The following is an 18,697-nucleotide window of genomic DNA, read 5'->3' on the forward strand; positions in this document are numbered from 1 at the left end:
ATGAGGTGCCATGTTAAACTTTCAGTGACCAGTATGAGAGAGTGAGAGCGATAACACCAAATTTAACACACCTGCTCCCCATTCACACCTAAGACCTTGTAACACTAACGAGTCACATGACACCGAGGAGTTTAAATGGCTAATTGGGCCCAATTTGGACATTTGTACTTAGTGGTATACTTACTTTTGTTGCCACTGATTTAGACATTAATGGCCGTGTTGAGTTATTTTGAGTGGACAGCAAATTTACACTGTTATACAAGCTGTACACTCACTATTTTACATTGTACCAAAGTGTCATTTCTTCAGCCGCCACTGATTATGAAAAAACTTCCTGTGGGGCAAAATATGTACTTCCCCTTGAAGATAATACATGAAGACAAGAGCAAAGCAGTGTTTAAAGTGTTACATTTAGACACAGCTGTGTTTTCATACCTAATGAACTGACTAAACAGGCCTGTGGTGTTACGAATGATTCTAGCAGCCTGGGACTCTTCATGCTGGCACTTCTGTAAGGTAACGCCATCGTCCATATGACCTTCCTGGTGCAGGATTGCCTGTTCAAATGTAAAAAGATATATAGTAGGTAAGTTCAAGTGTCATTTTTGTAATGTTCTTATTAGCATAACTGGATTTAAATCTCTATAAAACTGAATTCAAACTTTTCACTTAATCTAATATTGTATTATATTCTATTATACTCTATTCTATCAATTAAAATATAGTAAAACCTCGGTTTGAGAGCGTTTTGAAAGACAAGCCAAATTGTTTAATACATTTTGAGTTGATATACAAGCGATGTCTTGATATAAAAGTAACGTCATGTCACAACTCAGTATAAAAGAGAAGAGAGGCGCCTCTAAGTGTAGCAATATGATTACATTTAAAGAGGAAGTAAAGGCAAAAAAACTAACAAAAAAAACCACCTGCAAGACAAAGGCATAATATTTAATACTCACCTCCGATCGAAGCCCCCCCACACCGGTCCTCGTACACCACTCGGGTGGCTGACATCTTCCCTGGGGGTTACTTCCGGGTATCGCATGCGCTTGGGAGCCGCCAGTCATGGCACGGCCTCCTTTAGGAACGGCACGATCGCCGCTGCTAAAGTGCGCCTGCGCCATTGTCTACGGCGCTTGCGCCATAGACATCGGCGTCCTTGATTTTAGTAAATATCTCCTAAACCGTGGAGGTTTAGGAGACATTTCGAGCACCTATAGGTAAGCATTAATCTAGGCTTACCTGTAGGTTAAAGTGGTTGTAAAGGGTTTACAACCACTTTAATAAAGGTACAACATTTAGAAACTCACATGGTTGATGATTAAAACAGGCAGATCTGGTGACTGTGGAGGCCATTGGAGAACAGTGACCTCATTGTCATGTTCAAGAAACCAGTTTGAGATGATTTGAGATTTGTGACATGGTGCATTATCCTGCTGGAAGGAGCCATCAGAAGATGGGTACACTCATAGGTGTGCACAGCCTATTGCATTAGGGTGTGCACCCCAAAGCTCAAACACACATTACCGATAACTCACAATGTTCATTCAGAAAGGGAAGGAGCCGGTAAATTCATATTTACCGGCCCCTTCCCCCACTTATCCTAAAACATCTCCATAGTAACAGCTGGTGGGAAAGAAGAGAAGGGAAGCTGGTAGCACTGTGGGAGGAAAGGGGGGGGGCAGTAGGGGGAATCTGTGTTAAACAGGGTGATTAGGGCGTGTCTGGTTACACCTGGCACACCCTGTGCGCACACCTATGGGTACACTTAAGTCATAAAGGGATTGACATGGTCAGCAACTATACTCAGGTAGGCCGTGGCATTTAAACGATGCTCAATTGGTACCAAGGGGCCCAAAGTGTGCCAAGAAATTATCACTTACACCATTATACCACCACCACGAGCCTGAACCGTTGATACAAGGCCGGATAGATTCATGCTTTTATGTTGCTGACCCTACCATCAGTTTCCTGTTCTTAGCTGACATGAGTGGCACCTGGTGTGGTCTTCTGCTGCTGTAGCCCATCTGCTTTAAGGCTCAATGTGTTGTGCATTCAGAGATGGTATTTTGCATACCTAAGTTGTAACGAGTGGTTATTTGAGTTATCGGGTTATTTGCCTTTCTATCACCTCGAACCAGTCTGTCCATTCTCCTCTGACCTCTGGCATCAACAAGACATTTTCGTCCACTCAACTGCCACTCACTGGATATTTTTTCTTTTTTGAACCATTCTCTGTAAATCCTAGAGATGGTTATGTGTGAAAAATTCCAGTAGATCAGTAGTTTTTGAAATACTCAGACCAGCCATCTGGCACCAACAACCATACCATGTTCAAAGTCACGTAAATCCTATTTCTTCCCTATTCTGATGCTCAGTTTGAACTCTAACAAGTCATCTCCGCTATGTCTAGATGCCTAAATGCATTGAGTTTCTGCCATGTGATTGGTTGATTAGCAATTTGTGTTTCCAAGCAAATTGAACAGATTATTACCTAATAAAGTGGCTGGTGAGTGTATATATACATTGTACAGGGTGGGCCATTTATATGGATACACCTTAATAAAATGGGAATGGTTGGTGATATTAACTTCCTGTTTGTGGCACATTAGTATATGTGAGGGGGAAACTTTTCAAGATGGGTGGTGACCATGGCGCCCATTTTGAAGTCGGCCATTTTGAATCCAACTTTTGTTTTTTCAATAGGAAGAGGGTCATGTGACACATCAAACTTATTGGGAATTTCACATGAAAAACAATGGTGTGCTTGGTTTTAACGTAACTTTATTCATTCATGAGTTATTTACAAGTTTCTGACCACTTATAAAATGTGTTCAATGTGCTCTCCAGTGACATGCGGCGAGTGCTTTGCTGTGGGCTCTTACTGAATGAAGCTAGGACAGCCACTGATGTTTCTTCATTAGACCCCTTTCACACTGGATACGCCTATAGTGGAGCCTTAAAATCGTGGTAAAACACCGCTATTTTACCGCGATTTTACCGCGATTTTAAGGCTCCGCTATAGGCATATCCAGTGTGAAAGGGGTTTAATGAAGAAACATCAGTGGCTGTCCTAGCTTCATTCAGCAAGAGCCCACAGTGTAGCACTCGCCGCATGTCACTGGAGAGCACATTGAACACATTTTATAAGTGGTCAGAAACTTGTAAATAACTCATAAAAGAGTAAAACCAAGCACACCATTGTTTTTCTTGTGAAATTCCCAATAAGTTTGATGTGTCACATGACCCTCTTCCTATTGAAAAAACAAATGTTTGATTCAAAATGGCCGACTTCAAAATGGCCGCCATGGTCACCACCTATCTTGAAAAGTTTCCCCCCTCACATATACTAATGTGCCACAAACAGGAAGTTAATATCACCAACTTTTCCCATTTTATTAAGGTGTATCCATATAAATGGCCCACCCTGTATATATTATATATATATATATATATATATATATATATATATATATATATATATATATATATATATATATATATATATATAAATAATGCAAGGGCACATACAGTATACGGAGCAGTAACTGAGAATATTAGAATATTAGAATGGTATACCTCAAAAGAGAGTGCAGATCCCGAAAATTGGATGTCATTTTTTTATGTTAAAGAGGGGTTCCGTGCATAATTTTTTTTTTTGCAAGCTAAAATTAATCACATTAAATAGTCCCTAAAACATATTAATAGCTCTCCAATCGTTCCAGAAATCATTGCAAAGACGTGCCTTATATCCTCCAGCTCATCTTGTGGCCGTATCCATCATATGTGTGGGCATGTGAAGCTCAGTTTCTTTTTCTTCCTGGTTTTCAGGGAGAGGTGCATGCTGGGCGATTTTTAGGCACAGTAATGCCCAGAGACTCCTGGGAATTGAGTGTCATAATTTCCCAGGAGGCAATGGGGTCTTAGGACAGATAGTTGAACCACCTAGAACCAGGAACTAGGCAGATTACGAATACTGCCTAGTAACAGCCAGATAGAAGTGAGTACAAATATATATATATATATATATATATATATATATATATATATATATATTTTTTTTTTTACATTAAAGGCAAGCTGTTAATAGAAAGTTCATTTTTAGGGTGGAACTTCGCTTTAACATACATCCAGGGCTTTTTTTCAGGGGGAACTTGGGGGAACTCAGTTCCACCACCTTTGGCTCAGACCCTTTGGTGCCTGCTCACCACAATCACTTGTAAACACAGAAGTCTGGTTTCTATGTTTACAAATGACAGCTCTGCACTGTGTGTGTAACCCCCCTGAACTCTGCACTCTGTATATAATGCAATCCTGGTATTTAATGCCCCTTTAATACCCTTCTACTGTTTGTGAAATCTGAACGGGGTCGTGGTTGAGTTCCTGCACCTATTTTCTGAGAAAAAAAGCTCTGCATACATCTAAAACTAAATGGGCAGGGACTTTTATTTACTTTGTTGAATTAAACATTATTCCCTTTTATTCACATTTTAGAGTATTCACTTGTAACTTGTTTTCTTACTCTTCTTTTAAGTGGTCCTAGTCTTGCTGTTTTGGCATCTTGGGCTTTGTAGGTCAGCCACAGGCCACTGTCAACATGCTGGATAAAGCAAATAGAATCCCCATATTTTATTTCTGCTACTCCCATTCCATCGATGTCTCGCTTAGGCCCAGAATCCAATTTTTCCTAAATCAAAAGGAAGAATGTCAGTGGGAATGTACAAAAGGTTCTATTGCACTGAAGGAATTGCAATTTTCATTTTCAAGCATCATTATTTATAACAACACAAACACAATGTTCCCTTTTTTGTTCCGCATGCACACTATTCCCGACCAATCTCTATGTTTACAAACTTCTAAACTCTTCATAGGTTGCCACATAAAGCATGGTTATTTTTCCAACTTTGTGTGCTATTTGGATAATTATAGCCCCGGCAACACTCGCACTGCATACATCAGTGGTCTGTGACTCATGGGTTGCCATCAAGTCATTCTGTTAAAACAGTCCAGCAAAGACATAGATGGTGACCATTATAGAGTGTGTTAATTATAGGGAGTTAAATTCTACTCCAAAAAAAAGCAGTTAAAAACTTTTTTTGTTTTTTTTGTATTATTTAAATGTCAGGCATCTGCTGGGGGCAGACAAATGTAAGATATATTGGTGACTGGTAGCTAAGAAGAAACAAAATGAAATAGCACATCACTATTAAACAATGTGAGCACTATGGTGAGGATCCGTCAAAGAGGCAGTTAAATACTCAATGTCATTACTTCTTTTGGCTAACACTTCGATTCTAATATAGCTCTGAAAGTTCAACAAGCAAACACATATCTGCCATTAAATAGTTGTGCCTAGAACATGTTTTTCTTACAATGATAGTAGTAGAAATTGAATGATCTACTTTAAAATTCATAAACATAATTACATAATAAAAACTTTGCCCAGCAACTGCTTTAAGAGATGCAAAGATTTTATTTTACACTAAAATGAATTTCCAAACAGTTTGTTTATAATATTGTCCTTCCTGTTCTGTGATTACTTTTTTTTTTATGTTCAGTTCATGGCTTTTTTACATATGGCAACTTCAACTATTCAGCCCAACAGTGATTTAACAAAACTGGAAAGAACATTCTATCTGCTGCTACAAGTGTCGGTTCACACTACCGCGACTTGGGATCCGACTTGCGTCACCCCAAGTCGCACGACACGAGAAATTCAATTGAAGTGAAGGAGAGCCATCTTGATGTACACTACTAAAGTTGCTCCGACTTCAGAAAAGGTTCCTGTACTACTTCAAGGCGACTTCTAGGCCTCCAAAGTCGGATCACCCTCTTAACTGAAGCAACTTTACAGGAAAAGAAAATAGTTTACTCAGGCAAACCCCTCCGTCCCACAGAGCTGATTATTCTGTGATTGGCCACAGCCAAGGTCGCCTGTCCTGGAGGCAACTTTAAGTCGCAATGTAAGTTGCTCCAAGTCGCGCTGAAGTCGCCTTGCACCATTGCGCTGTAAGTCGGATTGCCCCTTTGTGAACCGGCACTAAAGCCCTGTACACACGGCCCAGAATCTCATCAGGAAAAGAAACATAGTTTTTCCTGATGAGATTCTTGCCAAGAATCTCTTGCCGGCCGAGTATACAGACACTCCATTCAAAAGAGCTATGAATAGTTATGAATAAGCACTAAAGTTTGGTGTGAAAAGCGTCAGCTTTTTACCCCGTCTGCTGTGGCATGCTTTTTGTGTGTTTTTTTTATTTTAAAATAAAAGCAATTTATTTTTGGAGTGCGGCTGTCCAGAAATGTTTCCTTCATTTTGCATCATTCCATGCATTGCCAGCACCCGTGGCTTTGGATCAGGTGAGGAGACTTTCTGATTAGTGTCCTAGAGCGGTGATTACTTTTTTTCACTCCATTCAAAAGAACCGCCGTTCTTTTGAATAGAATGAACGCGGTGACGTCATCGACTACGACGAGCATGCGTTTGTCACATTTGATGCCGTCGCCGCCATCTTTCTACACCCTACCTATGCCTAGGAAGCTACCGAGCATGCGTCAAAGTCATTTCGAGCATGCGCGGCTTTCCACGGCGACAGGTAAGTATACACACTCTTGGGTTTCTCGGCAGAAAAACACTGCCGAGAATCACGACAAGAAAATAGAGAACGGGTTCTCTATTTTTCTCGTCAAGATTTTGGGCAGTTTTCTTAACAAGAAACCTGAAAGCCTCGTACACACGCTCGGTATACTCAGCAAGAAAGCTCTGCCAGCAGTTTTCTTGCTGGTTCTTGCCGAGAAAACTAGGCTTTAGGGTTCATTAATATTAGCAATGTATCTTTGTAACTGATATGTTATTTATTTGACATATATACTTTATGGATTTAAAACATGTATATGTTGAGATCTTTCTCAATATAACAGACCTGTATAACATACTGAAAAAACAAGTGTGGATTAGTAAAAAATTGCACTCACTTTGGATGCTCTGAAGCAGAAAGCTGATGATTTAGTATCCGACTTTGCTCGGTCTTGTAGCACTAGTCCTTGGTCCTCTGTCAGTGCCAAATACTGGCCAGTTGTAATATGGCGAAGGCGGAATGTCTGCCCCCATCGGATGTGACTTCCACTCCAACTGAGTTAATAAAAGGAAAGCATTGACATCTACTTACCAAACTGCACTGTAGGTTTAATAAATACTGTAGTTTATTTAAAAAAACTCAAGGTTACCTGATTCTGAGGGGTTCCACTCTCCATAATGATCTGGCGCGAATACCTGCTCCACCTGCTTCATAATTTACTTTCCTAAAAAAGTGAAATGCTCAGAAAAACAAAATGTGCATGCCATTAACATAAAAATCTGAGCTATTGGCTAATAATACGTAATATATATACATATATATATTACACATTTAGGTTTATCTGTGTTTTCCAATGTAATGTAGTTGATGTAGTTGCGATGGTGGTACATTTTTAGTTTAGGTGTTAAAAAATTGGGATTTTTTTAAATTTCCCTATAAAATCCTTTATTTGGAGTAGAGTACTGGACACGGGATCTTTTGTCTTAACCATATATTATTTGCAGCTACTTTCAGGCAGGGATGGACTGGCCATTGGGACTGCAGGGAGTTTCCCGGTGGGCCAATTGCTCAGTGGGCCGGCTTCAGTGACAGCGGACCGCGGCCCCCCTACGCTCCTCTGTCTCTTCCTTCCTGCAGCGCTCACCTCCTCTCCCTCCCCGCAGTGCTCACCTGGGGGGAACAAAGGAACAGGGGGGCACCAGAGGAGCAGGGAGGACGACAGAGGAGTATGAGGGAGGGGACAGACAGCTGACTCAACAGCTATGGCCTGGGAGTTTCTCACTTCTGCCTAATCTTGTCCCATAAGGGGGGGCACCAAACTGATTCTTTGTCCTGGGTGAAATAATGTCTAGCTTCCCCACTGGTAATGCCTATAAGAGTACCAGTACCAGCCGTTCTACTCTAATAAAGTAGAACGGCTAGTGGCTAGTGAAGGGGGAGAGGGGGGCTTGGGTGACCGGGGGGGGGGGGGTGCGGGAGTTGTCCGGCCGCCATGGGAGAGACCTGTCAACGTGGGCCAGTCTGGATGAAGTCCAGGGCCAAATTTCTGTCCCAGTCCAGCCCTGCTTTCAGGTGATCAGACACAGGCAAACAATAGCCACAATAGGAAGCAGCTTGGTATGGTGGCACACCTAGAAGAGGAGGAGCCAGGAGCGCCAGCAGGGGACACAAGAAGAGGAGGATCAGAGTTTATCTGTGCTATTTCATTGCACAGAGCAGGTAAGTATAAGCATGTTTGTTAATAGTATGAGCCTGTTTGTTATTTTAAAATTTGTAATACATAGCATTTACAATTACTTTAAAGGGAGATCATAAAAAAAACACAAAGGAGGGACCTGTGTCCTTGTTAATACTCCAAGTAAAAGATGTTTTCAGGTAAGTCAAAAATCTTATTTTCTTTGGATGTTTCAGAACCGGACATAAGGAGGGAAGAAAACTGCCCTGGTTAAGGTGGGAGGAGGATTATACCTTAGGGAGAAAGAAGGCCTTAGGCCTCAGAACAACCTTATCCATCAGTCCACAAGGAAAGGCTCTTTACAAGATAAGGCAACAAATTCAGCAAATGTGATAGCAATGAGAAAAAATACCCCATGAGTGAGAACAAACATGGGCTGAAATAACCAGGTTAAGATCTCATGGATCTACAGGAGGTCGCACAGGGGAGGAACGTGTGCAAACCCTGAACAGAGGCCTTATCTAATAAATGGGAGGTTATCAGTCTCTGAAAAAGCCAGGGCCAATATTTGCATCTTGATGGTACTCAAGGAGAGATGCTGGTCCAGACAGATTGTACAAAAGGGAAAAATGCTTCCTAGAATGGAACTTCCTAGCCCCACACTACACAAAGCAAGCCTTACATGTTAGATGGTAGGCTCTGCGAGCAAATTACATTCTTGGCTTTAAGAGCATATGGGCGACTGAATACAATAGTCGCTTGTCTGTCAGCACCTGGGCTTCATCAGCCATGTTGTTAAAATCAGGAACTAATATTTATGATGGTGGACCGAACCCCTAGAATAGAAGTTCTGGATGATCCAGAAGGGCATATGGAAAGTCTGCCAGTCAGAGTGTGTCCGAGTATCACATTCTGCAGGGCCAGTTTGCTGCATGAGGATCACCAGAATGTTCTCCATCTGGATCCTGTGAAGCAGATGAGCAAGATGCTGTAGAGGTGTATAAGCACAGATCAGAATGAAATGATACTGTGGAGTCATCAGAGCATCCATTGTGATGTACCAAGGGTCCCTTGACCCGGCAGCAAATCTTTCCAGTTTGTTGCTGATTCAACCACTTGTGGCAAAGGGCCTGGAATACCTTCAGATGGAGAGACTATTTTTTCGTATACTGACACTGACAATTGAGAAAGTACACCTGCCAATTTTCCAGGCCTGGAACTTGAACAGCTGATAGACCAGGAATATGCACTTTCGCCCAAGTGAGAATCACGTCTGATTCTTGTTGTCTTGGCATTGTCCAATTAGAATCTAGCTGGGTGTCCCCACAGCTGAGAGATTCAGCATTGAAGGGACAAGGGAATTGCCCTTAAATGTACAAGCCCCCTGTACAGAGGACACCCAGAACTCCTCCCCAGCCTGAGTGGCTTGCTTCTATTGTAAGAATTCTCCACATCTTCGGGGAAAAAAGGTTTCCCTGACTCCAGCACCAGGTTGGAAATCCACCACACCAGCAAGAGTCCTGCCTTTACCTTCTGGATGCATAGGGCAGTCTAAGGATTGAGTCTGTTTTCCTCATGCAGCCAGAATGTTGAATGTTGTATTGCAAAGGTTTGAATCTGGGTGTACAGTACTTCCTCAAAGGGAGCTATCATCAGTCCTAAGACCCTCGTGCAGGTAGGAATTTGAGGGCTGACTCTGGGACCAAAGTGTCTGATAATGTGAATGGAGAGATAGAAGTTTGTCCTGGATTAGAAAGATCTTGGACAGGGCTGTATCCAATATCAGGCCAAGGTGCTTTAATAGGTAGGGAGGTTCCATTAATGACTTCCAAGGGTTGGAAATCCATCAGACTCTTTGCCTTGTGTGCACAATCTGTCTGACATTGGCTGAAAAGGTTTGCATAGACTGTTTCTTTAACAGGAGATCATCCAGGTTTTCTAATATGTGGATACCCTAAAAGTAGAGAATAGCTAGGACTGGAGTATACACCTTGATAAAGACCAGGGTTGATGTGGAAGGGCCAAACAGGAGGGCAACAAATTAGTAATGTTTTTTACACATGGCAAAATGCAGGTTGAATTGATGAAAAGGAAAGACGGGTATGTGGAAGTAAGTAGCCCTGATGTTCACGGGGGCCAGCAGTTCCTCCGATACCATAGAGCAGGGCTTTTTTTCAGCAGAAACATGAGGGAACCTCAGACACTGAATGTATGTAATAGCAAGGGGTGTGGGGTGTGATGGAGGGTCTATTGATTCTGGCTGCTGAGGGATCTATTGTCACTGGTGAGGATCTGTTTTGTGTGAGGGTCTATTGTTGCTGGGAGGGAATCTTATGTTGCTGGTAAGGATTTACTGTTGAGGGAGAAATCTATTGGTGCTGGTTGCTGGAGGATCTATTGATGCTGGCTGCTGTCCAATAGATGTCCCATTATCATTGGTAAGGGAAATTGGACCATCTTCATACAGAAGTGTGCTACAGGTTTTGAGTTGCAACTCAAATCATGAAATGGGCAAAAGGATCTTTTACTAGTTTCAGAAACCAAATACCTGCTTGCAGGAAGCCTTATTTCTCTGGGGGAGGAGAGAGCTTTATCCCTGTAATTTCCTTAATGTACTTGTACAGCAAAGGTACCAAATTGGCACTCTCCCTCAAAGGGTGTCTTGTTCCTGTTTCTTTACATCTACTTTGTATCTACAAAGTCATCAACTTAGTAGTGCAAGGCCAACAGCTACAGGTGGTCATGAACAGAGGGATCTGTTAAAACAGAGCCAGGGTCTCAAGCTTAGTCCAGAAAGCAAGGGTCTGGCAGATGACCAATGGCAAAACATGCTAGAGAGGCCTTAGTTCTTAAAAACAGGAATACTGTATCTTCTACGAAAACTGCCAAGGTCCTTTTAGGGTAAGAAATGGCTGGGCAAAAAACAGGGAATGTCCATTTCTGAAAGAAACCCTGAGCAAAACACTTTTGAGGGACAAAAAGTGCATACATTTTGTTAAGCATATGTCACCTTACCTATGCTGGGCCTCTGCTGGGTCGGTAGATGGAATCGTCAAACATTCATCATGACCATGGAAAAACCTGACAACATGTCCACCAAGAAGATACCCTGAAATATGTAAAAAAACATGTAAGACATAATAAGGTGTATGAAACAGTCAACAACAATGTTAAAATAAGTTGAATCAACAATCATTTTTAAATATGTTAATGAGCGAATATTTTGCAACCTATGTACTGTTTATTAAAACATAATTTAATCATTAGCAAATGATAGGGAGGAGAACATAAAAAAAAGTACTCAATAATCAGTACAGAATAAGGGCTCTTTCACACTGGGCCGATCAGTGATGATCCGCCCTGTGAACCTCCGCTTGCTCCATTGATCCCTGCTGAGCCGGTGGATGACAGGGCGGTCCCCGCACACTGTGCAGGGACTGCCCTGTCTTTTCTCCGCTCTCTTCTATGGGGGGATCGGATGAACACGGACCGTCTGTCTGTGTTCACCCGATGTGCAGACGGATGGAAAAATAGGGTTTTCCTCTGTCTGCAGAATCGGAGGATTGTGGCAGCGGGCGAGATCGGGTATCAGCAGATGTTCATCCGCTGACACCCGCAATCTCATAGGGACCAATGTATGTCCCTTTTTCATCTGTACACGGATGGATAAAAAAGAGGACATACGGTCCGCTCGTGTGAAAGAGCCCTAACATGTTCTTCTTCTTTTAGTATTTATAAATATTTAGACTATTGCTTTAGATTTTCTCTTCAAGTCATTCAGGGTTTGAAAGAATCAACGAGACAGTAGTAACCCCGAACCATGATGGAATTAAGTCCTTTATGCAATCATGCAGTTGCTACAAAGTAACCCACAATCTGCTATGTATTTATAGTAGCAAATTTTGGAAACAGCTTTTGAAGACTTTACCAAGACAAAGCTTTTCAGATGTTAGAAGGGTGCAAAATCATTCTACCCGGTTGTGCGTTCAACCATGAATGGAATCACTCAGTAGGTCTTTATATGTTTCTGAGAACCTGGTTTAATTTCCAAGTAGTAGTTTTGTCCCAACACTTTTCACAGAATCAAAACTAAGATTTCACAATTAAGATTTCATACTTTCACAGATCAAATCTGCTACTGTATTAGTGTATTTACTTGTTCAGCAACATGTAAAATTCCCTGGGAACTGTGACACCATCATTTGGCTTTGCAATGTTTCAGGAGTCTGAAATATCATTCCACTTGGTACACTAAAAGCTATTAGAAGCCAACATATAGCTGAACTTTTCAGCAACCACACAAACTTGAAATATGCGCTTTGAGTGAGGTTTACTTTTAAGTATATCACATCATCAAAGGTAAACCTGGTTCACATATATGGGGTGCAGTGGCAGTGCAAATTTGCTGTGAATTGAAAAGGAGTCCTGTGTTTTCTGAGTACTGTGGTGCAGTTCAGATGTGAATTCCCGGCTATTGCCTTCTATGGGAGCGCTACTGATGATGTCATTTTGACAAAACACGTAGGGGGAGCTTCAGCGTCATTTCATCACTTCCTGTTTGGTCCACATGCGTGCCCCAAACCTCCCGATTACCGTCTAATGACTTTTTAAACAATGTAAGTGCATATGTATATGTTTTTCACGGATTAAAATAAGTTAAAACAATATTACACTATGGAATGTTTTTTCTCTTTGCATATACTGTATGTACCGAGGTGAAGGGGCTGATGACATAAGGAAACAAGGATATACACCAGCAAGGATCTGTGTCCTAAATACAGCAGTTTGGCTGTAAATTGAGCGATACCTCCGTGAGGGGAGAGCTCTCTGGTGAGTGCAATAACATAGGGGAGCACAAATTGGAGCACCTGCACTTTCAATATATTTACAAGCACGGATAAAAGGTACTAGTCACTTTTGAATTTGAATGTTGGTTTACATAATTTCAACATACGAAAGACTGATTATTATTACCAGGACTTGTTTATTCATACACTGATATGAATCACTGGGATTTCACCATCACCAGTTACCAATTGACTTATTGATTTAATTTCATCCATTTATTTATTATTGATGGTTTTTATGTCATTTTTCACATTAATCAGCACTTGTCACTTTATTTGAAGAATCTATTTGAATGTCATATATTTGCAGCACTTGTTATATTTACACTATATGTTTATTTTTGGTATATGATGTTAACCACAGTATATTAATAAGGTATACCAGTGACAGCACCTTACAAACACACAAATCTATAGAGCAGCGCCATGCCCACTATTCTTTCCTGTTTTCTACCTGGGGTACATTGTACCTCTAGCCAAAATTAAAAAAAAATAAAAAACAAGTTTTTGGCAATTTATTAAAAAAACAAAAACAATGTCCCCTGATATAGATCCATCATCAATCACGACACCTGCTGCCACTGTCGACCCAAAAAAAGAAAAAAAAAACACTGCTCGTGCTCAAGGCTACCACCATCTGCCTGCTCCACCGCCTGACATTTCTTAAAGAGCTAAGGGGCGGGGCAGCCCAGTGACATCACCAGTTGGCCCCATCCCTTAGCTATTTAAGAAATATCACTGGCTGACAGCTGATGAATCAACTATTGTTAAGGATGCGGCAGCTGCATCTAAACCGCATCTAAATCACAGTTGAACAGCTGCTTTGGAAATTCACAGTGAAAACTGGACATGTGTGAACCTAGCCTTATGTGTTTTAGAAGTGTATGAATAAAATGTGCACACTTAAAGATTTCCTGCATTTCCCTTGCATTTGCTGATAATTAGCCACAGAGAAGATTCAATATGCCTCTTTGACAAGAAGCTTAGGGCCTGATCCACAAAGAGCGGCCGTAACTTAAATTTTCCTATTTAAGTTACACCGCCGCAAAATCTCTACCTAAGTGCCCGATCCACAAAGCACTTACCTAGAAATTTTGAGCGGTGTAACTTAAATCCGTCCGGCGCAAGGCGTGTCTAATCTAATGGGGCGAGTCCCATTTAAATTAGGCGCGCTCCCGTGCCGGACGTACTGCCGGACGTACTGCGCATGCTCCCGACGTTATTTTCCCGACGTGCTTTGCGCGGATTTACGTTGCGCCGGGTTTTGAAAAAAAAGAGTTGCAGTGGGGAAAAAAAATTTAAAAAAAAAAAATGACAGCGACGCGGGATAGAAGGGTCTACTTTTACATGGTGTACTAAGTTTACACCTTGTAAAAGCAGCCCTAATTTTGCGACGGCAAACTAATACTTACGGAGAAAAAACGAAGCGTAAAAGCTTTGTGGATCTCCGTAAGTGCTAATTTGCATACCCGACGCTGGATTTCGACAAGAAATGCCCCCAGCGGCGGCTGCGGTACTGCATCCTAAGATCCGACAGTGTAAGTCCCTTACACATGTCGGATCTTCTGCCTATCTATGAGAAACTGATTCTGTGGATCAGTTCCATAGATAGAAACAGGGATACGACGGCGTATCAGTAGATACGCCGGCGTATCCCTTTTGTGGATCAGGCCCTTAATTTTCAAAAAAGTTAAGTGAAATTTCCAGATGATTTGTAAGATTTAAAACATACATAATGTACAAAGGATGGTTCATCGAATCAGTTGTCTATAAACATGACTGTGACATTTTCTTAGCACAGTTACAGAGGTGAACAGTATAACACAAAACTAAAAGAAAAACGTTACATAGAGATGGCACTTATCAATGTGCGTCATATTTAGATCCTTAGGGCATTGAGCTCAACATGATAAAGATAAGACAGAGAGGCTTTGCTACTGCTGTCAATGCTAATGGTAAATGTGGCGTTTCAGGCTATTTAACTGTAGTTCAGAAATACAAATTCTGCCTTACAACCAAAGAGCAGGAAATTCTAATCTAAGTTATATCTCAAGGGCACCAAAATCAAGCTTGTAAACATTACAAAAATAGGAATATTAAAAGTTTTTTTATGCACTTTCAGCAACCGATTTAAAAGATAAGTTCACTTAAAAAAAAATCATAAATGCACATCTTTTTGCAGATAAAAAATGTGCATTTATAAGAAAAATTATCGGGAGCCTGTAAAGCATTGCACCCGGGATCAGCAGATCAAGGGTACAATGTAGGGCTCTTGCAGACTCCAAGTGTAAGCTGTCTGCTCGTACCTCATACGGACAGTCAGTTACACACTGACAGAAAGCATCAATGAACTACCTGCTCAACGGCACCCTGGTAGATCATTGAGAACTACATGCCAACATCTGCAAAGGCTGTCCATATTTGTAGTTGTGCCATTCACTCGATGACATGGCCCCCGGCCTGCTGTCATAGCGGGCACTCTGGGGGCAGGGGAAGGTACAACAGTAACATGTTACATGTTACACCCTGAATACCGGTGTAACATGTTATTAAAGGTGAACATATCCTTTAATCACTTAGCAAGTATCCACCTTCTTAATCTTTTAATCCTTGCTTTTGTTCCAGTTTAAAGCTGAACTCCAGGAATCCAGACACTCTGATAAATGTGCTGGCATGCTGTGTTTAAAACCAGGCATAGGCTTTTCGAATCCATGTATGGGAAGGCTGAATTTGCCCAAGTTTTTTCGATCTATCAATTTGGATACAACCAGCCTGTTGGATTTTATATGTGATTATTGCTAGTGGCTATTATAGCCGCCAGCAATAATCTCTGTGTTCTCCCAGCGGGAGAACACAATGGCTCAGCGGGAGGGATTCCCCCATCAACACTAACTGTGTTGATGGGAAAATCGAGGTTGTTGCAGGAAAGAAAATCGCTCAATCTATGGCCTGCTTTAAGTCCAATGAGGTACATGCAGCTCTGAGATGAAAGATGCTGTGTTTTCACACACAGTATCTCTGCCTGCCCCTCCTCTCTGCTGCTTAATCACAGAAGCTTTTTTATTTTTTGAATGAGTTCACAAAATACAAGGGTATCTGTGAATGGGCAGCAGAGGAGATTGGCAGGCACAACAGGATGTAGGTGCTGAATGAGCTGAGACCAGCTGAGACAAGAAGGTACAGCATTGATGCTCCAGAACAATAGCAAGAGCTATCGTTCTGGAGCTCCATAAAACTGGCAGATGTAAATTAAAGGGATAAGTTCATGAAGCGAGATGCACCTTGTTGGACTTAACTAATAGTATGCCTGCATATTTATCAAAGTGGCTAAACTCCTGATATTCTGTTTTAAGCGAATACCATGACTCCCCTGCTCCTCCCCCTCTTTTCTCCATAATAACAGACTCGCTGGACAATGCACTGTCCACTGTTAACTCTTTCCTGTGAAAAACAGAAGTTCAGGGAAGCAGCACTGAGCCAGCAGGAGCCAGCAGCACTAAACTTCTTAAACTGCCATTGCTGGGGTAAGAATTTTAACAAATAATTTAATGGGGAATGTTTATTTGTATGTGCTCACTAGTCAATGGAATTCTGTCTATAGCAGTGACCACATACAAAACTTTACATAGAGTAAAAAGTGAATTATCATGTCAAAATGTAGCGCAATCAACAATAACTCAAATGACTTAAGACAAACCTTCCTCCACACTGCTCCCGGAGCACGTAGGATGGACATTCCACAGTGTTTGCATAAAAGAAGCATCCACCTGAATATTTCCCATTCCATTGGATATGGAGAGATGCTATGGGATAAAATGAAGAATTATTAACATGTGCTGTAAACATATTTCTAAAGAGAGGTTGAGTACAAAATTGCACTGATTCTGCAAAAGACATATATAAAATTGACCTTGTCTTATCTTGTGTTGGGTAAAACAACATGGTTGGCATCGTGAGTGTAGAGAAACAGGGTTCCCTTTTATCAATTGCTGGCACAAATAACTAAAAGTCATTTTGACAAAGTTCCCTTTCAACAAACGACTTATTCAAATAAACAGGAATACTACCATCCTTGGCAGAACAGAGCATTGTTGTGTCCGTTCAGCTCACCCTAAACACAGAACTCCTTCACACAATTACAGGGTCAATTAGCACAAGCCACAATGAAAGATCCTTAGAAGTTATCCTAGACTAATTTACATTATAACAGACAGACAGGTAACTGGAGTTGAACACATTAGCATCTCCTTACAGTATATGTCCCAACAGTATGAACAAATGGTGGTTTCTGCAGAGCAGAGAGAAACAGACTGAGATCCCAAGGAAACAAAGGGTGCTTTAAGGGGTGCCTGATTGGAGATACACCTTGTATAAAGGTTTTGAAAAGGTAGAGCGAGGCAAAGGGTTTTTGAAAAATAATGGTCAAGACCAAAGTCTGACCTTTCAATGTGCTTAAGGCCATGTTTTGGTCCTGTCCTGGTCATAGGAAGGCCCCAATATGAGGCACAGAGTAATATCTGGGGTTGAAGTGCCTGTCTTCACATTAAAGCCAGTGACTGAAACAAGATAGAATAAGGGGCCCTGAGAATGTAGGTCATGCCTGGTGGGATGAGGCAAAGAGTCATCTCTTAGCGGTCTATGTTTATATACCAGGCTCATTTGGGGCAGTTTGGTGCAATGAGAATAACCAGTTTCTTCTCTTGCTCTATTTTGCAGAGCAGGTGAAGCAAAATTTCATGAAGGAAAGGCATATAATAACCTGGACTGAGACCAGGGAATTATCATGAATTCCAAAGCCAGGCCTTGGTTCAGGCAATAAACTGAGGTAACTTGTTGTTGAATCTGGGGGCCTCATCCAGAGTCACTCATATTTAACATAACAAGTTGAAGTTGTTAAGGTGAAGGGCCCATTCATCTTGGTCAAGGCCAGTGGCGGCCCGTCCATAGGGGGCGCCTGGGCGCCGCCCCCCCCACCCCAAAGCCATTAACAAAAGAAAATGAAAAAAAAAAATGAAAAAAAAATGAAAAAAAAATTTTTTTTTTTTGGCCCTTTAAGAAAAAAAAGGTCCTTTAAAGTGTTCGGGGCGGGCTCTGGGCGCCGGGAACAGTAAAATATTAAGGCATAGGCATCATTGAAACGTCCTGCCAATGCTGCAGCAAGACGTTTCATTTGCAAGGTTTTTTTTAAGCTCTGTGGCGTTGTGCAGGACGCCACTCCAGCCAATCACATTGGTCCTGCAATTCTTATAGCTCTAAGCTCCAGGATGCTGATGGGGAGTGTGGCTTCAACTGGTGGCCATGTTCCCTAAACACTCCTGTTTAGGCTAAAAGACTGACATATGTCATTATCACATTCCATTAATGTGACAGAAACTACTTTCCCATTGTCAAGGCTGGGTTAGAAATCCACCAAGCTTGCAAGTTTTTTGCTTGGCTTAATAGGAGCATGAGTAGGTTAAGAGAAGAGAAAATTAGTCTAGGATAACTTCTAAGGATCTTTTATTGTGGCTTGTGCTAATTGACCCTGTAATTGTGTGAAGGAGTTCTGTGTTAATGTGTATTGTAGTCAGGGAGAGGAGACAGCCAGGCTAGGATACTCA

The 18,697-nt window shown here is 41.5% G+C and overlaps 1 protein-coding gene across 11 annotated transcripts in view; it reads right to left on the reverse strand.

The window, feature by feature from the left end:
• Window positions 1-18,697, reverse strand: part of LOC120920819 (ryanodine receptor 3) — a 692,572-nt gene that overhangs the window by 431,244 nt on the left and 242,631 nt on the right. For all 11 annotated transcript variants that reach the window (XM_040333156.1, XM_040333154.1, XM_040333152.1 and 8 more), the window contains 6 exons: window positions 16,795-16,900; window positions 11,266-11,359; window positions 7,225-7,299; window positions 6,973-7,129; window positions 4,523-4,687; window positions 436-557 (listed from right to left, as the gene is read on the reverse strand). In XM_040333156.1, coding sequence (XP_040189090.1) covers window positions 436-557; window positions 4,523-4,687; window positions 6,973-7,129; window positions 7,225-7,299; window positions 11,266-11,359; window positions 16,795-16,900 — 719 coding nt within the window. The remainder of the gene's footprint in view (window positions 1-435; window positions 558-4,522; window positions 4,688-6,972; window positions 7,130-7,224; window positions 7,300-11,265; window positions 11,360-16,794; window positions 16,901-18,697) is intronic.

This window comes from Rana temporaria, chromosome 13 (assembly GCF_905171775.1).
Source record: "Rana temporaria chromosome 13, aRanTem1.1, whole genome shotgun sequence".
Classification (NCBI taxonomy): domain Eukaryota; kingdom Metazoa; phylum Chordata; class Amphibia; order Anura; family Ranidae; genus Rana; species Rana temporaria.